The 25,006-nt window shown below is 32.2% G+C and overlaps 1 protein-coding gene across 1 annotated transcript in view; it reads right to left on the bottom strand.

The window, feature by feature from the left end:
• Positions 1–511: 511 nt before the first annotated feature.
• Positions 512–25,006, bottom strand: part of LOC124362783 (inositol-3-phosphate synthase 1) — a 46,562-nt gene continuing 22,067 nt past the window's right edge. The window contains exons 4-8 of the mRNA XM_046817565.1: positions 15,998–16,252; positions 15,128–15,370; positions 7,851–7,959; positions 2,248–2,496; positions 512–1,353 (exon numbers count right to left, since the gene is read on the bottom strand). Of these exons, the coding sequence (XP_046673521.1) occupies positions 1,223–1,353; positions 2,248–2,496; positions 7,851–7,959; positions 15,128–15,370; positions 15,998–16,252 (987 nt within the window). The 3' untranslated portion in view covers positions 512–1,222. The remainder of the gene's footprint in view (positions 1,354–2,247; positions 2,497–7,850; positions 7,960–15,127; positions 15,371–15,997; positions 16,253–25,006) is intronic.

Raw genomic sequence — 25,006 nt, forward strand, 5'->3', positions numbered from 1 at the left:
AACCGTTCAAACTTGTAATGCTACATAAACCAAGACATGTCCGGTACGCCTTGGACTTTCACATTACACTCACACTCAGTCCCATTGGAATATATCCTATGCCACAAGCTAAAACTTTCTGCAAAGAAAGATATCAAGTATGGGCGTAGAAGAGTGGTCGTAAAGTGCAAGCACGTAGAGTAAATCAAAATGGACTATGCAGCACCAGAAATCCAGATTGACAATATCATAGATCCTTATATCAGTTGGAGATTGTTCGGATACAGACAGCAGTGACAGTGGCCCAGAAGAGGAGGACCATTTGAGTGGGATTGAAGAACTCCAATGAAAAAACTAATCGTTGTAAGTTACATTTGTTATTAGACAATTATATTTATTCCAACCTTTTAACTAACTAAATATTATTGAAGTTACTGAAAATTAAATAATTACAGAAACCCAGTTAATAAATAGCAATAATATACTTGTTTTTTTTTTCAATAGATAGTGTCGTCAAACGTGTTTTTTCAAATAACTTTTGTCGATACTAATCTGCAAATCGAAATCGTGAGTTTAAATTGATGTTAAAGAGATTGTTGCACCATCATCTCAGTAGCTAGCACGTAAAAGCAACCCGCAAATCAGATAGCATTTATTTGTTGAAAGGGAAGTATTTGGGTTCCGTGAGTGCAGCTAAATTCCTCCATCTGTAAGAGAAGATGGTCTCAGTATACACCAGCTGTGAAGACGTGTTTTTCACTTCCTTATCCACAGCCGTTTTCGCATGGTAGTGCATCAGTTTTACTTCAACACGTTGAAAGTACTGAAGGTGCCATATTATAGTACGTGACATATCATGGCAAGCCTTGCCGTTCGCTGCATTATATATTAATCTAAAGAGATCTCGAACAATAATTTTAATCACTAGTTTTATCATAAGATAATAATTTTCTATACATACGTGAAGTTTATTAAACAGGTCTTGGTGCTTAAACAACAGTTTATTTGCCTCAACCCAAGATTGCAAAGATATGTCTCGCACTAATAGTGTGAGTCAACTATACTTATTTCACATCAACTTCTAAATATCAGTATTCAAATCAAATAAAATTACAGTTTTAAAAATTTTAGAGAACTTGAATACTTTGTCATATGTCAAACTTAAAAGATGTAATTATAATATAAAAACGTGTACATTATTGAGAGTATTGACCAAAACTTCTAACAGCAAGTTACATTTAACTTAGCGAAGTACATCAGAATGGACTTTGTTTTCCAAAAACATGTAGTGTTCAGGAGGCAGGCTTAGGCATGCTCGCAGAACATTTTCAATACAAGAGCGTTGCTTGAAGAGGGCATTTACAACTGGAGTTCCTGTTAAAACAATAATTTAAACTGAATCATAATTTACAATTTCATAAATCATACAGTTTTGTTAGAATAATGGACTTGTTTAGAGAGAGCATGATTTCTGAGGAAGACTTCAAATTATGAACTAAATAGAGATTTGCAATTTTAGTATCAGACTTTATAAAAACTATAGAAAAGTATTTTCTGTATTTATATACAAGTCTGTGAATATATTTGTGGATGGCAGTTGATTGATAGTACACAAATTACAGGTCGCTAAAACATGTTTTGTTGTACTTTGTTTATAAAATACCTCAGATACATAAACTAATTATTATAGTTTTATAAATATTATTTTGCTTGCAGTTCATATTTTCTATATTTATGTACATGCATTGCTCTCAGTTACCTGTGCCTGTTCGCAGATGTCCGTTTATTGGCACAAATACTGATCGCCTATATGTAAATGTATGTATAATTTTTTAATATAATACTTTGTCTTTATCAAAAAACAAAATTATTAATGGTAAGAATTAAAAACACATTATTTGTAGAATGTTATACTCTATCTTATGTATAAAATTCAATCTTATTTTTTACTTTAAACTATGAAAAAAATTTAGTCCCGGAGTCTAATATTTTCAGTCCCAATTGGGTTAAACATGTGTAACAACCGAATACAAATAAAACTTTTTTTTTGTAAATTTAACTCATTTTAAAAGGCGTCAAGCACTGTTGACCACGTATGTATTATTGCATACATGCGGATCTGTAATTTTGGGTAATTACTGATTCTATACAGGTCATTTTAACCTTTTTGTGAAATGACTGATTACTGACTGTTTGGTTTAAACCTGAACTTATCTCAAAGTTAATTATTCATATACAGACCAATGAATGCTCTGAGAAGGTCCTTACCTGAGGGTACAAGTGGTGCCTTGAGCAAGTAGCTGAGAATTGAGAGGACAGGATGCATTGAATAGAAAGCAGAACAGCCATCATTGGGTCGAATTTGGATTCTTTTACACAGTTCTGCCAATATGATCAGGTCCAACATGATTGGTGCTGCTAACAGTGAGTCTTCACAAATATTTTCAATGAAAATTGTGTTTGTTCCACCTAGCATGAGCTCTGATGAGTACTCGTCCATAGCTCGCTTACTGTCACCTACAACAATATTGATACTTTGATGGCTACACTACTACAAAGCATTTACCTCTTAAGAAGTAAATAAACTGTCCTGGTGCTTCTTCTAATTTTATAGAATGAACCAGCAACATTCTGTGTAATAGTTAACTTTAAATGATCATTAAAAAAACATGCTATTTGGTTTAAAAGAAAGAATTATTTCTTCAGCTTAGAGCTAACTTTTTTTTAAATTGCTTTAACTAGAAAAATACATCACATATGAGGATAAATATGTTGTGCTCTGCATACAATACTCATGAATGGGACAGACTCACCAAAACTGTATGGGATTAGGCTTTAGTTCCTTATGGGACCTATTTCAATATTACTTCAAGACACGTTCTCAAAAGATTTTTACAGTGAAATTTTCGATCAAGTTTGGTAACACTGGTGCTGCACTATCTCTTCTATTTTCTTGGTTTACAATCCTTAAGCAAATCTGAGTTTTTGCATGTCAAGCAGTTAACAACAAATAGGATACAAGGGAGGAAGCAGTTAACAACAAATAAGATACAAGGGAGGGTGAGGAGGGGGGAGAGAGACTGTGCATATTTTTATCATTTATTTCATCGATATCCCATTGAGGAATAAAGAACATACTAATTCTGTAATCGGAAAATGCTGATTGATACTTTTATCAATTGGTTAAATACTATGTGAACAATATTATTATTGTTGGAACCAAATCATTACCAAACTACCAAAACATTGCAACTATAAAGACAATACAACTGCAAAAAACAACACAACTGCAATGTGAATATGAAACAGAATAAAAACACTAAAACTTAGTTAACATATAAATATGTACCTTTGTTATAATATTAAATAAGGTAGCATAAAATTCATGATTAATTAGCCTACCGTGTTACCTGTTATTGACAACTAAAACTGTCTAGTTCCACATTCAGAAATGTAGAGATTATCTTTATAAATGAGCTTCATATTCCAGATGATAATATGTTGGTCCTACATTTCATTAAATACATGTTTATTCTTTTAAATCATGTAGAAAGCGGGTCAAATCAAAGATTGATCAACCCATATTATCTTACATGTATAGAACACCTTGATATGGCGTATTAACTGTCTCTAGTCATGAGAGTCGCATATATATATATATATATACACGAGGTGTGCCCAAAAAGTATCAGACCTTGACGTCTGGCATGAACTGACGTTACTCTGCGGCAACGGCAATTTGGTCCCCTTCAAAGTACTCCCCTCCACAAGCCACTACCTTATTCCAACGTTCCTCCCACTTCCGGAAACACTCTTTAAATTCATTTTGCGGAATGGCTAACAGGTCCTTCGTCGCATTTTGTTTTATTTGTTCAACATCGTCAAATCTTTTTCCTTTAAAAGGAATTTTTAATTTCTGAAATAGCCAGAAGTCACAAGGAGCTGTCAGGACTCTAGGGAGGCTGTCGTAGTTGGTTGATGTCGTGTTTGACCAAAAAATGCTGAAAGAGATTTGAGGAATGAGCTGGCACGTTGTCGTGGTGCAGGATCCAGTCACGGTAAATTTTGCCGAAACACGGTTCATTTTAAAATTTTTGTAAAATGTGTAAAGTGTTACAAAATGACGATTTTGGTATTCCTAAATCTTTTTCCAGCTCTCGGACAGTCAATTGATGGTTTTCATTAATTGCTGCATGAACACATTCAACATTTTCAACTTTCTGGCCGTTGAAGGCCTGCCAGATCGGTCATCACTCTCCACTGATATGTGGCTATTTTTAAACCGCCTAAACCACTCTTTTATTTGTGTATCGCCCATAGACATGTCACCATAAACTTTCAATAGTAATCGTCTCTTAACTTAATGCAAATGTGCTGCTCAACACGTTCAGTCATATTGAAATGTGACACACACACACGGCAGTACTGTACGGAACAGAGCGCTGTGGCTCACTGAGTGACCGGATCGTATTCAATGCCTAATATGGGAAGGAGTAGGTTCGCCCCTCCCCTCCAATAACCGGTTCGAGCCGGTCAGTTACGCCGCGGCCGCCTACTGGTTGGCGGTCGGATACTTTTTGGACAGACCTCGTATATATATATATATATATATGAGTTAAAGTTAAAATGATTACCTTTTCTTTATTTCTTAAAACATTTTAAGACAAAAAAACTGCTTAAAAATGAAAAAAAAAACATTAAGTTCTTATAACAGATTTGTACTATCCTGAAAACAAAAAACAATTAATATTATCAAACTCAAGAAATTAATTGCATAACTTTATAAATATTCTTCCATTTTCTGAATTTCTATCGAAAATTTAAATAATTAATTTGTAACAAAAAAATACAACCATTAAATAATAATGAGTATAAGAATAAAAAAGAATAAAGATATCCAATGATGGCCTACTTTTAAATAGTAGAAATTTGTTGTTACTACTACCACAAAACAATAATTACCTGCTGTAAAATTTCTAACGTGAGTTTTCAAATAAATAATGCTTCTTGACTTTAAATGTACATCAAAAGTTTGAATAACTCTTAATATGAACCCTTCAGCACAAAAATATTAAACAGTGTTACAAGTAGAACAAGCACTTGCTTTTTTTAAATACCACTGATATTCCAGGAGCTGAGAGCTGATTTGCACTTTATAAACACACAACCTGGTTGGTTTTTTTAAATCAATAGAGACATTTTTCCTACGTAAGAAATTCATTGTCAGTCATACTAGTTTTGGTGGCCATTGAAGTGGAACGGTATCAAAGGGGTTAAAAATATTAGACGATACTGTTTTTCTGATTATATTTTTCCTAATTTGAAACCACTGTGAGACTGACCACTACTTTACCAATCAGTATATAATTAGATAACACTGATTTTATATTTATTTACTTAAATAAAATAGCATGGTCATAAGGATAAACAAAGGACCAGCTCTTTCTTGCTACAACCCCACTGGTCAATGTGTGGGAAACAATAAATTGAGCTTCACGTGTGTCGTTCCTAGTTGTGAGCTTTCTTGTTCTTATGAGTGAGCTGTGATAAAACATTCTTGCTCTCTTATGCGACCTGTGATTTAAACCTGTACAGAAAGGTATGTACTGTCAAATCCTTCCATACTCCTTTGTATCGGTTATATGTAGACTAGATAGATTTTGATGACGGTACATCACTATTTTAAATTATTGTAAATTTACTGTATATGATATAGGTTGAGTGATAGAGAGGACATTGCAGCCCTAACTCCACATCTTTAATAACGGCATTTTTTCGATAATATATCGAGAATGACTTGAGTTATACATTTCATCATGTCCCACCATGGAATTGGCTGAGCGTAGTAAGGCCTATATATAACTCAGGGTAATATCTCGAGAATGACTTGAGTTATACATTTCATCATGTCCCACCATGGAATTGGCTGAGCGTAGTAAGGCCTATATAACTCAGGGTAATATCTCAAGAATGACTTGAGTTATACATTTCAAATGTAGAATATCTTAATCTCAATATTTGACATACTTAAAACCAACCGTCAGACTTACTAAGTTAAAATACTATTGGTAAAGAAAAACTCTCTTAAAAATAAATAAATAATAATCGTATAAATTAAAGATTAGAACATTGATTGCATTATTCTTTTCTTCTCAAGATGAACATCATTTTAATATTTAAATTCTTTTAGTTATGCTATCTAAGAACTAGTCTTCAACATGCTCTTTATATATTTTAAGGAATAATTTATAAAACAATAATTACAATATGATATATTCAAATATACCCTCTATTAGAAATTATCACACACATATTACAATTTCAACAATATTAGATAGTTTTTTTTTAATTAATACACCCATCAGTTGGTTTACCTCCAAACAAAAGTAATGTTAATTAGTGAAAACCCATCAAACTGAACATGCGTTAGTCTAGTTAGCAATTAAAATGCAAAGTAATCTCAAAGGTACCTGTCAATTGACTACTGTCTTCAGTACAGTACGAGTACCTTAACTGACCTCAATAATGGCTCCATTTATTCAAAAACTGTAAGACAGAAAATCTTCATACATTCAAATAATATTACAATAAACATTGAATATTTACTTGGAGTTTATTTCAAAATTATAGCATGTTACATTATTTAAAATAACAACTCTTTATTTTCTACCTGTTTTTTTCTTATATAACAGATCATTTAAATAATTTACAATATGCTAAAAAAGAAAGAATTAATAATGGTTTAATTCTGATGCGAAGAAATGATGTCATAACGAACATGATTCTGACATGGTGTGGCCCCACCTCCAAACACCGCACACCAACTGTCAGTGGGTTAGGCTGTCAACAATTTATGTATAAGCTTCACAGTGGCTGCCTCTGTCTCAATCTAGACATATATATATATATTGTGTATACATCTTTTTGGAAAATTTACTTTTTACAAATAGATAACATTTGGGGTAATTTATATCTAATTCAAATTAGTATTACCATTTCATACTATATATAAACACGCAAGCCAAACAGACAGTAAGATTAAGATATATATCACATGAATGTTCTTTCAATAGTCAGTAATTTAGAGATTTTATCTAAAATGTTAATCTTGGCGCACACATTATATGAGGGCTATTCAGACAGTAAGGAACGTTTACACCTGACACTGCTAGGCACAAGCAAATCGTGTATATATTGGTGTACTCGTGCTGAGCACCTCAGTCAGCATCCAGCTGTGACAACGGGAACTTCTCCTCCCTGCTCGTTTATTTTATATTCAAATTTGAAATGTTTGCTGCAATCTAAATCCCGCCATTTGTAAAGTGCAGTCTGTGATTAGATTTTATTTTGGTTGGCAAAAACCTTAAAACGTATAGAAATTCATCGGAAACTGTGAGAAGTTTATAGGAACAACTTAGAGACTGAAAGTTCTGTCAGGAAATGGTGCATTCAGTTTTAAAATGGCAGAACAAATGCTCATGATCAAGAGAAGAGTGGACACCCGAGCATTGTGACTGACAATCTGGTCACCAAAATTGAAAAAATTGGTGAAAACCGTGTTTCATAATAACTGAGCTTTCTCTGTTTCCCACAAGTTTCATGGACTTCATTGTCTGAAATTGTTTCACAGAAGTTAGACTACCACAAATTTTGTGCAATATGGGTATCAAAAATGCTTACAGATCATCATAAAGAACAACAAATGGGGTCAGCTTTGACGTTTTTGGAAACCTACCTAAGTCATGGTGATGCATTTCTGGATCAAATCGTAACAGAAGACAAAACCTGGGTGAAACATTTCAATTTTGAGACAAAATTATGATCCATATAATTATAAGCTTAAAATTTATTATGTCTTACAATATACTTACCAGTAGACGGGATGTATTTTATGACGACACAATGGTCAGGTTTCTCCCCATTTTTAAAGAGTATGTGGTTTGATTCAACCATGTCATCAACAACATTGCTTTTGGAAATCTGTAATAAATAGATACTATGAAATGTCTACAAATATTATAAATGTATAAAAGCTAAGGAGAATTCTGGTAAGAGAAAGGAGAGAGGGTTAACACCTTAACACATTCACTGCGGGTGATGAGCATGCTCGTCATGCGAACGTGGCGCGCCGGGCGGTGGACAGGCGAACTCAGCATATGGCAGCTGCTTTCATATTGCCTAAGTGTGAACTAAGCAGTTGCCTGGGAAGGCTGTAACACTCATAGCGAGGTGTGCCTAATTCGGTGAGTCAGTTGGTGTGATTCGTCGCCAGTTTGCCATTTTCGTTTGTTGTGTATGCTTTGCGATATTGTGTGAGTGGATTATAGTGTCTGTTGACTGTGTATGTACTCATAATGGAAGAAGACGATAATGTTATTGACGGTAATGTTTCATCTGATGAAGACAATGAGTCGAGTTCAAACAGTTCTAGGGATGGTGAAGGCGGCGTCGCCCACCCTCAGTGGGCCGGCACGGCCAGTGACATGGCTGGTTTACGTGACCTGCCGTTCACTGGTCAACCTGGCTTGCTCTTTCCCATTCCAGGTGGCAATAAACCAACTGACTGGTTCAATCACCTTCTTGACACTGTGTTTTTAGAGAATATCATTAGACAAACCAACCTGTATGCCCTGGAACTATTTTGTGGGGATGTATATAGTTTTTTTTTTCTAATTTTTACTCGGGGAGGGGGGAGTGTTAACTGTTTTTGATGTTGTACATTTTTCAAACTAATATGTAATATATACGTGTAATTGATGTACTATCTACGTGTCATTCATGTACTATATACATGTAAATCGCGAGTGTTTGTGCCGAAACCTAGTGAGCTGCGAGCACATATAACACGGGCGGCACCCGGTGCGGATGACAAGCAGACTCGGCACGGACATGACGTCACCCGTTCAGGCCAACGAAGCTTCCGGGATACCTTGGACAACCTTTTCGGCTATCCTGACTCCGTTTTGGGTAAGTACAAAAAAATTCCTGCATTTTCTGTCGCCAGTAATTTTGTCATCCGCAGTGAATGTGTTAAACAATGTTAAATATTAAGTTAAATTCACAAACTATGTAAAACAATATGTTAATTTAAAAAAATAAAATACAGTTTGGTTTATTTATCTGCATTTCCCATAAGTCAGAAAATGAATACAAAGCCTAATTTGGTAGATTTATATGTTTAGCTGTAAATATGCACTAATTTATTCCACACAAAATAAAACATTAGGTTTGGCTTTATTTATTAATTACTAATAAACCTATGAAATTGTCATTTAATATCATCTGTTTATTGTTATTTAACAAGTGGTAAAAAAGGAAAACAATAATATGATAGTGAATATAACAAGATGTCTGACATTTTTAATTGTTATATGTTACAACAATAGAACACTTAGAATAAGATTTTTCGACACTTGAAGAAGAAGATAGATAACAATGCCCAACATGTAATGTTTCAATAATGTTGATACTGATCATTAACTGTTCAATAATATTCCATCATTATAACACATAATGATTGCAATGTTTAAAATATGTTTAACCAATGATGAACAATAATAACATTTTGAATAAAGAATTGGGTAGTACAACATCAAATAAAGAGAGATCTTTTATTGAAGCATGTATATATAAATATTATAAACAAGTCCTTTAGTTCAGCATCTTGTCCCTCGACACTATAAATACCCAAAAATTAAGAATGACCCTTTGACCTAGGCTAATTATGGACCCACAATGATTATACCCATATTTCAAAAGTGGCAAAAATAGTTTTAATCAGACTATTTGAACATCTCTTACTTAAAAAAGTTGACTCAACATCAACATTGCTTTCTGATTAAAAAATCTACAAGCATAGAGCACTAATCAGCCTAATGGATTTTCTATTAGGTCAACAACTTGTGTGTGATAGCTATATTGCCCGAAACAAGGCAATACAGTGCAACCACAACAAAATTAAAACTAAGCAGCTAGTTCCGGGTTAGGCAAAACAAGAACACCAGAAAACTACCTTAACTGGAAAAGTCAAAATTACAAAATACCTTTGCCAAACCACTAGATGAAAAACTTTCATGAACAAAACACATTGACTCTCTCTCTGCAAGAAATTAATTACAGGCATGTTTGTAATAAGAAAAATGAAGAATCTATGTGACATGATGATAGCTATAACAGTGTATCAAGCGTTGTTGTACTCACGCTTGTGATATGGGATTGGTCTGGGGCAGATCTACAGCTGTATTCATAAAATACACCCTTGTTATACAAAAACAGATGATTATTAATACATTGAATTGTATTGTCTTGTTTCGGGCAATATATCTATCACACACATGCACACATGCACGCACCGATAATTTAGATTGAACGCACCGAGAACTCCTTGTGAGAGGTTTAAATTTTGAGTCAACTTTCTCTGTTTTTCCATTTATTATATGTATTAATTCAACAAGTTGGCTTCTGTTGGATGGGTAGCTGGAGAAAAATGACTGAAATCCTTCATATTCCTACATTGACCAATTTCTTTACTAACTAGCCACGGTCAGGCAATCAAAACCTTTGTTGTGGTCTAAGACTATAGTATCCAAAGAAAAGGAGCAGCTGATTTCCATGCAGAAATCAATAACAACAATTAGTCCCCAACACTTCCCTTGGTACTGTTGTAGTTATTGATAACGCAGCGTACCATAGCCGTAATGTTGAAAACATAAGCAATACAAATACAAAAAAAGATTTGGTTAAAGGTAAAATTGTAGATTTTCCAGCAAACAGCTTGATGAAAAAACTGCTTGCAGAGGTACAATAAATTAAGTATTTGTATTCTCTGAACGTTATCAACAAGATAGCCAAGACCCATAAACTTGTTTTGAAACTTCCCTCATATTACTATGAGTTAAATCACATTGAATGAATTACTGCAAGTATGTGGAAAAATTTGAAGAAGACATGTGGAAGATAGATAATTTACGAAATGATGTGGAAACATTAATTATTTAACTGTCTGGATCTTCAACAAACTCGGAGTGACAGAGAAGATAGTTCAACTGCGTCACAGTTCAGCGTTGTGTTTGGAATAATGTAATATAAATATAAAATAAAATAGCTTAAATAATACTAAAGAAAATTAACAATAGACTTAAGTTTATTTTAATGCAAATAAGTACTTTTGTTGTTTAATATCATTTCTGTATTAATAACTACTTTAATACTTTAAATTCATTACTTATATATAACTGAACAATTTATTTTAAATGTGCATAATGTACAGGTAATCTATAAACTGTCATTATCAATTTACACAAATAAATAAATTAATAGTTTAAGAATATTTTTTAGTAATAACTACTCTAATAAATTTATAGTTTTAAAAATTTATCACAGTAATTTCATTTAACTGAAATGTAATGTAAATTATAACCTCTAAGTAGCCTATAACTGGAACAAGAAACCTGCTTCTTTTGTTGTCTAAATTCAAGAAATAAGTTTGAGATGGACAAAAATTTAGTATGACCAAAATAAAGTGTTTAACCAAATGTGTTTACAGAGCATAGCCAGGGGAGTTTTAAAGACACTATTAAAAAGAAATATATACTGAGCTATCGAAATCATTATACTTTGCACTAGTGAACTTCAGAATTGATAGCAATAAAGAATTCTTTCTTTTGTAGGCCCTTTTCAAAATCTAGTGAGCAAAAATGAGTCAACTCAAAAACATATGTTACAATAATTTTATATGAGAGGTGTAAACCAGAAAAAATTGAATATTATACCACTAGAGCAGCTTTTTGTATTCAAATTTTGAAAATCCTGCATAAAATAAGTGGGGATTTAGGAACTAATAAACAATACTTCAAAGATTTTTTAAAGACCAAAATAAATTATATTTTGAAAACCTTTTCTATTTTTTGGGCCAACATGATTTATTTAAATTGATTGCCAACAAAATTAAAAAAAGTAAATTGTAAAACAATTATTACTACGTTTAAAAGAATGGCTGATGACAAGTAATAACAATTAAATTTGTCAAGCTGAAATAAAGTTTGTCCATAAAGCGAGTTAGGAGAAGAATATTGAAAATGTTATTTTGATTTGTTCATAAGGTAAATAAGAAATAGAAGTACAGTTGTGTTTGTTCATGTGCACAGATAAGCTATGTTAATATTACAAGCACACTAGGTGCTTGCCAACTGGACTGGAACTGATAAAATTGTGTTTTGTGTGGTACAACTATCACTACTTGATATTATTGCAAGAATTTATCAACAATTCTATGTATTTTTTTTTTTTTAATGAATCAATAAACTTTACATTCTATGTTAAAAGAATGCTGGCTAAGGAGTGGGATTACGGACTTAAGTTTTAACTTCACAAGCAGTCTAATAAACCAAAGTTCACAAAAGGAAAAATGTTATTAAATAAAATACAAAAGATATTAGTATATTATGTGTACATATACATGAGTCATATAAATACAGTATAGGCCTACATATGTAAATACAATGTATTAACAAATTTTTAGTTTTTTTTATATATTTTTGGACTTTATTACATTATTTCAATTTTGATGTAATTCTAGTTAGTTATTTGTGAGCAACCATTTTGTATTTTTTATTACACTTCCTGAACCAATTACTACAAAAATTGGACAATTGGATATGTAGACACTCTAAGTTTACAATAAAATAATTGTATTCATTTATCCATTTATTTATAAATGGAAGCCTCTAGACTTTTTCTACTTTAAATTACTCGAAAACTACTGAACTAATACAAATTTACAAACACAAAATTATGCAACGTGTTATTATAAAAATATATTACAAAACTAAATTTACAAACACAAAATTATGCAACGTGTTATTATAAAAATATATTACAAAACTAAGATTTTAGATCATTATCAAGGGAGATAGTTTATTACACAAGCTATATACTACACTGAACTCAGCTGTATCAACATGTCTCCCTCCAATGTGGCTGATTATTTTTAATCATTTATATACAATTAGATGATTGACAAAACATCACAAATTAATTTAATTAAAAAAAAATATATGTTTAACTCAATACAATTATTTTATTTCAACAAATTATTTTTAAATGACATTTTACTAAACATTTCATTAAAATGCTAGTGCAATTAGTGGGGCTACAGAACGAAATATGGAAACAAGTTTATATTATATTGATACTAAAAACCTACTTGCTATGCTTTTTTAGTCACTTTCTAACTAAGTTTAACATACTTTACCTAATATATGGCAATGTTTTTTTTTTAATAATAAATATTTTCATACATATATCTAAAATAATACGCACAAAAATAAAATAAAATATGAGTAATTTTTTTATTGATTTCACTAGGGAACACTAGGGTTACTCAAATTTTTTGTTCCCTAGAAAATTGAAATGTTTTCACTATACATAAAATTACTTTACAATTAATAAAATATACCGAACCATCATCTAAAAGTTCAAGTTCTTCAACCTCACATAAATCTTGAACCGGCAACCGAATTTTGAGCATGGGGAATAATTCAATTTTCTACACTTCCATCACTATCATTGATATCAGAATTGCACTTGTAATTATTCTCTAATAACAAAGCAATAACAGAATCCACCAGTATTTTTTTACACCCATTACGATCAATCTCATAACTAAACAAAAACAAACCTAAGTAATTTTAAAGTAAAGCAGTAAAATTTAAATTAGCCTATAATTCTTCTCTAAACATTGACTGTGCAAATGAGACAAATTACGCATAGTGGGCCTATACAATGAAGTGATAGAAACCTAGAAAATTTTACTAGGAGACGTGTGCTAACTATTCTTAACTACACATATGTATGTATTAAAAAGAGTTTTATTCTGTAAAAAATTTAAAGACAGAAAACTGCAAAATATTTTATGTCTGAGTATAAAATAACTGTAAAGGCCTACTTTATAAAATTGTATTTACATATCTTTGTTAACAATATACATATAAGAGTTAAATTTCCAAATTGCATGTTTATCTTTGTATTAGAAAGAGTCATTAAAAATAAATTTTAAATTATTTTTCATTTCTTCTTTAAACATTTTAAATTACTATGTAAATAACGCGGAGTAAATCGAATAATAATTCTGATCTGGAGAAGCAAAAAACAAATATGGCTGCCGAGTTGTCAATGAAAATAGTGCGGTCATCTGTACTGGCCATACAAGTTGAAAGGACAAACTATAGCAAAACTAACACGAGCTGTCTGCAACCTTGGTGTGGCCAGTGCTGCTAACCTTTCGAGCAAAAAGGGTTAAAAAACCATTATGAAAAGCAATGTATTAAATATGGGAGTTATTATGATCCAAATCTTAAAAAATGCTGCCTGGCAAAAAATTTATCTTTTAGTGGAGTCAGTTAAAGGGATTCAGTGAATGATGATCAAAATATTATAGTTATCTAAAATGTATTCAAAGCACCACTAATACGAGAATTACCAAGTAAAATATTATGGAATAGATGATATATGTCGTTACTGTGACAAAAAAAAAAAAAAAAAAAAAAAAAAACATGCATAAATATGGATGCCATTTAACATACAAGTGGCACTGCAAAATCAAGATGTCAGACAACTATGAGTTGTGAGGAAAACATTGTACTGCAAAACAAAACCTGCTGAAAAAATTTCAGATCTTCAACCTGCACAATATTTAGAACATGAACATAACCTGATAAAATACAAAACTTGTTATTGTAAGAATCCTTTTTTTAGTTTGATACAACAGGTAAAAATATAATGAACTATTAAAAAAAAAATAATAAAATATATGCCATTAGTTTGCAAAAGATTTGTTTTCACTGTAAATATGATAAAATAGATATGAGCTAAAGGAGAAGATAGGTGAAAAAATCCTGATTTGAAAAGGTTAAAAAAGTTGGCATTGTAAAAAAAAGTAATGTCAAGAATGTTTTATTTCACCAGGTGAAATTAGAGCTAAGAAAAAGCCCTCTTTGACTCAACCTGGGGGACAACAGCTTAAAGGTGACTGCCAAACCAGGCAGGTGGACTACTTGTAAGGACAGGATCGCTCAGCGATCACCTATGAAAGTAGCACCCATCTCTTATATATTCTTTTTTATACTTTAAACTTGTAAGACAAACTCACCTCTTTAGATTTAAACTGATCCGGGGCTGACAAATTGCGGCCATCATTGTTTCCCAGATGATTGTAACTCACGATAGACAAGGGTTTGATACCTGCACTCACAAGGAAATCCACTATCACAGATTTCAGTTTGGTCTGACCGGTCTTGAAGTCATCTCCTCCGATGAAGACTCCATGAGTTTCCGCTAACTCCACACATCCTGGCACAAATGTATTCTGGGGTGATCCATTAATAAATGTGGCCTGAAAATAGAGGTAATATTTATACAATGGGAAAAACACATTTAAAACATTATATAGAATAAAATAATTATATCTTTAAAGATAACAATAAATCTCTTACAAATTCAGCATAATTTTAAAATATTTAAGTTAAATGAGTATTTTATATTCTAAAGCTATTTCTAATGCATGGTCCTCTTTAAAAATGTATAAATATACTACCAATGTCTAAAACCTGCCAATCACGCCACTTTTAAGTGAGATAAAATGTGCAACAGAAATCCTTACCTAATTCATATATTAACCAGTACCTCTTGTATAAACACACAGTTCAGTTTAGATGTGGCAGTGTGATTCTTAGTCACCATTAAACGGCTAATAGTTATAATGTATAAGTTCATTATGTCTATAATAGACTTACATTATATGTCTACAATGTAACATTTCCATATAGTTAATTTAAAATAATAATCCAAGAAATAAAAAACGTGTTTTCATCATATATACAAATATAGAATAGGCTACTTTGAAAATTCAATAAAACTTATATTTAGGTTAGATTCCTACAATAATATTGTTATAAAGTTATAAAGTAATTAGCAGACTTCAGTTTTTAATTACACTAATTATTTTAAAAAGACAACTTACACCCTCAAGAATTGATGCAACAGCAAACAAAGTAGATGGTGAAATTTCTACAGCATCCGACTTGATAGATGCTAGAAGATTGTCAGCTGTGTCATTAAGCCCTCTTTCCACAGAGCAAAACCGTTCTGTGTTTGCTGTCCATAATACAATAACTTCATCCAGTTGATTGTGAGCCTTCATTTCACGGATATCTTTGCGAACAGTCTCCATTTGATGCCACTTGTTTCCTGAAATTACATTGTCTGCTCTGTCTGTCTGTAATTAACAAAATTTCCAATATTAGAAAATAACTTGATATTAATGTATTATACAGTTCTATCCATTATATTGGTATAGAATTGTTTAAACATTACTATTACAAATGAAAACAACAAAGATCTAAAACTGTTGGTAACAATACTAGTCATTGACATAGCAATGGTGGGAAGAGTTAATTCAATGTGAATGTTGAGTATAGTTATACCATCCTCTTAGTACAGCTGTACCGTAGATGACGATAACACATGGGGTGGTGACTATCTGAGGACCCGTAGTAATAAATACTAGAAATACAAAGTTACTTATAAGTTCAGTTTAATTACGAAAACTTAAAAGCACCACTTATAGATGGTAAAGGAAAAGTTATGATTGTAATGCCACGTTGCTGCCAATTATAATAAAATAACTAAAAAGTATAATCTTTCTAGGTGGGCCTAAAAATATTCCAATGTTCTATTGAAATTATGGCGTACTGTAACCGTTTTACTTTAACAAACCAATAATATATATCCACTTCCCTTCGCAATAGGTAGACTCACAACCCGTGTCGGCGTCTTGGCACGAGACATTGAAGCTGTAGTCCTAAGAGACGGTTTATTTCTAGAAGAGGAGTAGAAGTTGAGAAATGGTACCATCTATTCAAACGAAACACGATGAGATACATCAGCTACGTAAACTCGCCTAAAAACAAAATTCGCGACTGTATTAGGCCATTTAATGATACAAATTCACAATTTATAACAACGTGCTCGTCGCCATAGAGGACGACCAACACAACCTTTTATCTATCTCCATACAAAGCAAATAAAAGATCTACAATGGGTAAGTTACTTTACTATTCACATATTTTACTTTACGTTACACATTCATTTTATACGTTTGGCATCATCAAAGGGCTAATTTTTACATAATACGAAAAGATAAAGTTTTTACTTACGGACAAAGCGCGCGAGGTCCTATCGGGTTACGTAGGTTGGGCTTGCTACAAAGTGGTTAGAAGAAAAAAATTCATACGCGTGCTGCCAAGTAGGGTAGTATACTACTCCGCCCAATAATTTAAGTTCCGGAACAATGGATGTAAAATAATATTATATTACACACTGGCTGAATTAGGTTGCGAAATTTACAGTGTATGAAATTGAATTAACTAATTTACGGTACAGAATATCCCCCCTGATTTTTGATTTCGCAACCTAATTAGTCGCTTTAGTTTACTTTAAACTTATTCTAAATAACAAACTTAATTCACCTTTTATTCATTACATAAATTCAAAATCAACCATAAACAATACGATAGCGCGGGGTTTCAAAAGTTTCCTATGAAATCCGCTAGATCGTCAATGCCAATGCATTTCTATGACTGCATCGCTTAGGGACCAAAAATAGAAAATCAATTTAGGCAAACTATTTGCATGCATTGCACGTTGCAGGCGGCGTTTTAGAATTTGCTGGTCGTTGCAACCGAATAAGTGGCATTTAAGGCGATAAATCATATAAATTTTTTTTACGTAAACAAGTGTAGGTGTTAGGTGTTTTTGTTTATATAGGCGCCACATTCATACTTCTTTTTTGCATTCATACCCCTTGTTTTGTGTATATGTGTTTTGCCATTAAATACCCTGAGACTTGCGGACAAGTTACCAATATGGATCGAAATGCTTTTGGAATGAAACGTCCCCTCACGAGAAGTCTAAGTCTCACATTTTCTTATTAATACTGCATCACTCTTAATATATATATTTACATACAACATCCTATACATCTTACATCTACATGAATTTTACACTTCAAATATAATCTACAAAATTCAAAATTGCAACCATTTCGTCATACCCTCATTCTTACAAACAGTACCAGGATCAACTTTGTCTCATTTCTTTACACTAAGAGTCTATTTACAAATTCCTTTTTTCTATATTTTATTTCCATTGATACATTCGTTAAGTATTCACCAAACAGATAACTTCCTGGATTTTATCTTATTATCTTTTAACATTTTGGCAGCAAGTGTTCCTTAAGCTAGGGATGCTACAATTTTTTTTTTTTAATACAGAACAGGTCTTAAATTTTAATTTAAATCTACAATATGCACCTTTTTTTTAACATTCAAAACATTTTCAGTGTGTTGTACAATACACAAGTTTACAGGGCTTAAAAAATATAAAATTCTATAAATTCCTACATATATTGGTGCTATTTTGCACAAAACTTTTCTACCCTTATTGCTTAAATAGTGGGTTCTAATCCATACTAAGGAATTCAACTTAAAGGGATGTTTTACATTTTGCTCTGAGTACTTTTGTCTATTACTGATATGTGCTATACTCCAGTTTACATTCACCACAGCTCTCTTTAAATTGTTTACAACAGTTTACCTTGGACAAATTCTCACCAATTTAGATCATTAGCATTCCATAAATTAGATAAAGCATTATTACAGGAATGATTAAACATTAAATCAAAGGCAGCAAAACCTGTGCTTTCATTATGGGCGGTGTTTTAAACTTAATATTGTATATAGCCTAGGGCAATTATCCCCAATTACTAATGACAGTTGTGATAGAAACTAGACGTAATAATGTAGATATGATTTCTAATATGCCTTTTCTGATTTGATTTCCATTAGCCCCTGTAAGGCGCTAGTCTACGGTGTTCAAATAAAATTCTTAAATAAGAACTTCTTAAAATACAGTGATGTAAAATATGCGGCATTGGTCTGACACTATTATTTTAGGTACAGAAAAGTTGTTAAAAATTATGCGGTCTAATTTATATACATATTTCAGCACTCTTACATTCCCTCAAAGGGATTAGCCATAGAAATTTACTGGCCAGCATCTACAACTACAAGTAAAATACATACTTTGCTGTTTCTAGTTCTCACTAAGGGACCTAAAAGATCGATGAATAAACAATCCATAATTGTTCTTAAATGGCACAGATAATACTAATTCGCCTTCATATTTTCCTTATGGCAACACTATTACTCATTTTACAAACATTACATGTTTTCCACTCTTTGCCCTTTTATAAATTTTCGTCTAAATCAGGTCTATAAAAATACTGATTAATTTTTCTTTTGCGTTCTAGCAATGCCTAAATGATCTCCTAATTAAAGAACTCGTGGAAGAAATCATATACTAAATCAAATTAACTGTACAGGCAAAAATATCTTACACTCTACTTTTTACAATTCCTTTTGTACATCCATTAAATTGTTTTTTATAAAATAACATTAAAATGTTACTATTGCTGTTTACAGATTGAATGATATCGCTGAAGATATTCTTTATCTTGAAGTTGATATTTTTTCTAAATCTTTAAACCTAATGGCAAATCATTAATTAACAACCACAAATTATCCGTTGTTATTGCACATATTATTTATCTGCATTTTAGGCTTTTACATTAGATTTTTTCGTTTACATGTTATGCCTTCGTTCGGGAAGGAGTTTGAATGGCAGAAGGAAATCGATAATCTATTTTTATATCCTGGTCAGGACCGTTCCGGCAGTCACTGGGGGCTCCTATCAGCTGTTTCCCGTCGACTCGCCCTCAAACATACGTGAAAGGGCGTCTGCCAGCGCATTATCGGTGGGAACTTTTAAAATTCCTACCCTCAAATGGCAAATTCCATAATCCTCTCGATCCCACCGGGCAAGTCTTCCTACCTATCCTTTTGTGATTGAGGACATAGGATAAAGCTTGGTCTTATCAGTTAATTAATTTTAAAGGTTTCTTACTTTCTAAAAATTCGTGCCAGTTTTTTCTATGCAAATTAGTGCACTCAAAGCTTCTTTTTTTCATAAACAGTATATTTTAATTCGGCATACAGTAAATTTTCCTTAGAGTAATATGGCTAATTGGCAATTAATTCATTTTGGGTCGTTTTTCCTGTAACAAACCAAACCACCTGCGCTATTCCACTAAGCATCTGTCATTACTAATTATAAATTGCTTTGAAAAATCGGCTAACTGGAGTACAGAAGGATTCATTATAGCTTCTTTTAACTTTACAAACGAAATCTTGACATTCCTTTGTCAAACAAATTTAGGCGTTTTTCCTTCTTAAAAACGATTTTAAAGGATTACATAAATCGGCATAATTATTATATACAATTTTGAAAAGAAATTGGTCATATATACCAAAAAAAAAAAAAAAATAAAAACTGTGAAATTTGTTTTTGGCGTTCTTAGGCGGCATAAATTCTCATTATACTCCTTGTTCGCTCGGGATCTATAGTTACTGTATTATTTTTTATTAAGTTCCCCAAAAAAAGGAATATTTCCTCAAAACAAAACTTTGCTTTCTCTATGGTTTGTGTTGCCGTTTAAGCCATGTTTTGCCTTAGTCTATTTACAAATCTCTCTGACATGTACTAAATGCGAATCAAGGTCTTTACTGTACACTAAGATAACATCACAAAAATTTATCACATATTTAAATTTTATATTGTCTAGGACTTTGTCCAGATAGGCGGACAATACAGCACTACCAACATGTAAACCAAAGGGTAACTCGTTTAAATTTATATTTACCAAAATATATAGTAGCTAAATGAGTAAGATCTTGACTATCAGGTGATAATGGACATTGCAAAAAAACTTTTCTTAAAATCTATTATTGAAAAATATTTGGCTCCAACTAAGATGTTGATAAAAAATATTTAAATCACCAATGAGGAAAATCGATTTTCTGTAACTTTTTTATTTAATTTGTATAATTGACTACAAATCTGTCCTTTTTGGTTAAAAAGGCAGGACTGGAGTAGGCTGAAGTAACTGGTTCAATTATTCCTGGTCCAACCAATCCTGTATTATTTTTTTCATCTTATTTACAGTAGGTAGGGCTCATAAAATAAAGGCCTAATAAATTTACAGGTAGTGGGGTCATTGAGAACTACATTTCACTTCCAAATCTAGAGCCTCATCCTAATTTTGGAGTAAAAACATTTGGAAAATTCCCCTATATAAGTGGTTTTTGTATCTCAGCCTCAGCTCTAGTGCAACCACCCTATTTTTACATCAATGCTGTTTACTTCAATGTTCAAAAGGCTGTTGTCCTGACAATAGTTTTATTTTCTCCATTACAATCGAATTTAAAATAACATGAATCTCCATCATGATCTAAAATTAATTTGCTATTAGTTATAAATGGGTTTCCCATACAATGTCCCATTTTAAATTATCCAATACAATAAATTTTACTTTCCAACAAAATTTATAAATTTTTATCTTAGCATAACAGTAACCAAAACATTTTATTTTCAGTGTTATTTGCAGCAAACATTCTATCATCTGACTTCATTAATTTAGAAACATTTTTATTCAATAATAGGCTATCATAAAACTTCTTTACTAATTTATATCTCTTGTAGCACCAGTATCTAATAAGCAGTTTGTTTTTACATTTTTACCCACTAAAGCTTCAATTAAAAGGCATATTGTTACAACTGTCTAACATTTAGTCTTAAATTATGTTTTTCTATAGTTTGAATTTACTCCAATTTTTAATTACCTTACCATAGACTGCTCAATAAAATAGTGTTTTCTTTTCTTACTGTATTACTATTTATAAAATTATTATTCTTAAACTTATGAAACCGGGGAGGAATATTTTTAGGTGTTGTGTGTAATACCACATCCCCCTGTCAACTAGTTTTTTGGATTCCTAAAACAATTTTTTGCAAGATGACCAGGACCTATTACAATTGAAACATAACTTTGGGTTTTTGATAGTAGGCCTGACAAATTCCTAGGTTCGTCAACATGTTGGGATGGATACAATGTTGTTAACAAAATAAGGTCTTTACTTAAATTGTCCCTAAGTATCATTAAAGGTTTATATTGTTACTAGCTATAACACACATTTTCCAAAATCTGTTAAAACAAATGGGATTGTTTTCACAAAAATTAACTATTTCTATCTGTATGGCTTAATACCTCTTTTTATACAAGTTTATCCAAGTCCTGTTCACTTATGTATTTACACAATAAGAACTTGACTGAGCTCTTTGATGTCATAGATGTATCTCATACAGTGGCTCATTAAACCTTTGTGGCCTATAAACTAAATCTAGTCTAAGTCTTTCAATTAGGCCTAACAGGGATAAAAGCACTAATTAATTCCCTGTGTCGATAGTTGACATAGGGCATAATAGACTTACACTGTATTATTTTGGGGGTCTAACAGTTTGGGGGTGTGATTTATGTCATAATTGGTAATTAATTGCCTATTTTCATTGTTTCATTGTGGAAGTGAGCTAGTATTTCACATTTTGTTAATAAGTTTAATCAAAGTTGTTTTCAAAAATTTTAATTAGCTGCAGGTACTACTAAAGCCTTATTGTGGGTACTGTAATAATTTTGTAAATAACATAACATTACAGGTGGGTGGTTGTGGTTTAACTTATTAAACATATTTAAACCATGACATAGGTTGTACTAATACAATCATATTGTTTGTGCATTATAAATATGCAATTTATAGGCAAAGTGGGGGTACTGGCAGTAGGACTGTGAGAGTTGTTTTGGTGGTTGTACAGAGAATAGTGCCTAATTTGGTATCTTTCACTGCCTGTTCCATATAGACCTCATCATGTTCTAACATAGATTCATTTTAAAGTGGCTTCTAACACTTTAAGCTGTTCTAGGTTCACTGGTAGGTAGCAAGTTTTTTAGCTAAACTGTTGTTCAAACATTTACTAGCCTACACGTTAAAGCTGATCAATGTTTTTCACTATGTAAAGAACTTAGTTCAAGCTGGTTTTCTAAAAATAAACGGTTTATTAAATGTTTACACTTTTCTTGGAATTGGTGATTTCTAAAGGTGGAACTAGCACTATCAATTCACTGCACCCATGTTCTAATAATATCACTTTTTCACTGAGAAGTTTTTACTTCCTGATTGTGGTCCTAGTTTTTTAAGAGGCCTACAGGAGTAGTAAAATATTGTTTTCTCAAACACTGTCTTAAGGACGTTCCTGAGTTCATTTACTGTACTGTCACTATCTTAATTTAACGAACCTCTAGATATCAGTTCAAATACCAACACATCTTTAGACAAATATTCTATTTTAATGGGCAGGCATTGTGGCGTGTTTTCCACTCAGATTCACCCAGTTGATGGCAGAGTAGGCAGACATCAATAGCAGAGTTGCGCAAAAAATTGTGTACCGTATAACCGAATAACACATGGGGTGGTGACTTCTGAGGTCGTAAGTAATAAATACTAGAAATACAAAGTTTACTTATAAGAAGTTCAGTTTAATTACGTAAACTTAAAAGCACCACTTTTTAGATGTGTAAAGGGAAAAGTTATGTAATGCCACGCGTTTGCTGCCAATTACATAAAATAACTAAAAAGTATATCTTCTAGTGGGAACCTAAAATATCCAATGTTCTATTGAATTATGCGTACGACGTTATTACTTTACAAAACAATAATATTTCACTTCCCCTTCGCAATAGGTAGACTCACAATCCCGGGAGTCGGCGTCTTGGCCACGAGACATGAAGCTGTAGTCTAAGAACGGTTATTTCTAGAAGAGGAGTAGAAGTTGAGAAATGGTAGCCATCTATTCAAACAACACGTGAGATACATCATCTACGTAAAACTCGCCTAAAAACAAATTCAGCGACGGTAGAATAGCCATTTAATGATACAAATTACAATTATAACAACTAGCTCCGTCGCCATAAAGGACGACACCGACAGACCCTTTTATCTATCTCCATCAAGCAAATAAAAGATCTTCAAGGGTAAGTTACTTTACTATTCACATATTTACTTACGTTACATTCATTTTATACGTTTGGCATCAAAGGGCTAATTTAATAATACGAAAAAGATAAATTTTTACTTACGGACAAAGCGCGCAAGTCCGATCGGTTACGTAGTTGGTGCTGCTACACAATGGTTAGAAGAAAAAATTCATACGCGTGCCAATTAAGTGTAGTTACTCCGCCCAATAATTTAGTTCCGGAACATTGGATGTAAAATAATATTATATTATACTGTGCTGATTAGGTTGCGAAATTTACAGTGTATGAAAATGAATTAAGGGGAGATGTCACCCGAAACGTCGATCCATAAGAAACACAGATGTAAACTTAAAGAACACTTTTTCCTCACTCAGCTTCAGATTGTCCTAGAAGCTTGAAAGTTTTACCACACAACAATCATGTTGTTTGCATGCTCCGTAGCAAAATTATTACTCTATTATAAAAATTAATCATTTAAAAAAAAAAATTTTTAAATGTTTGTATTTTTTTTAGTCTATCACACGTTTTTTTCTAAATATAAATTTTTATAAATGCAAAATTTATGAGGGAAAAATTTTTATTTTGCTACCCAGCCTAGCACTAAGTCAACATATAAGCACAAAAAATTTCAGAGATCTATCTATATAGGTTCTGAGAAAAGTGTTCCTATAGTTAAAAAATACAACTTTCGAGAAATCGAGAAAAACTAAAAATTTTTTAATCTTACTTTTTGCACCAGGATCATAAGATTGAGTGTCTGCTGATTCCCTTATCTTCACATTTTCTCTTCTGGATCTCTTCTATTTTGCCTAGCTTCTTTTTGTCAGTTTTGAAGAACAGCAATATTCAGCTTTTTTTAGTCGATCAGTGTCCGCTTTTGCGAAATCCGACCAATCGCGTTTGACACCTGGAGTAATTATCCCCATTTCTTTAAGAACTTTTGCACGAGCCATTGCTCCATCATTAAATGTAATTACTGCATCTAAG

Source organism: Homalodisca vitripennis, chromosome 5, assembly GCF_021130785.1.
Source record: "Homalodisca vitripennis isolate AUS2020 chromosome 5, UT_GWSS_2.1, whole genome shotgun sequence".
Taxonomy (NCBI): Eukaryota; Metazoa; Arthropoda; class Insecta; order Hemiptera; family Cicadellidae; genus Homalodisca; species Homalodisca vitripennis.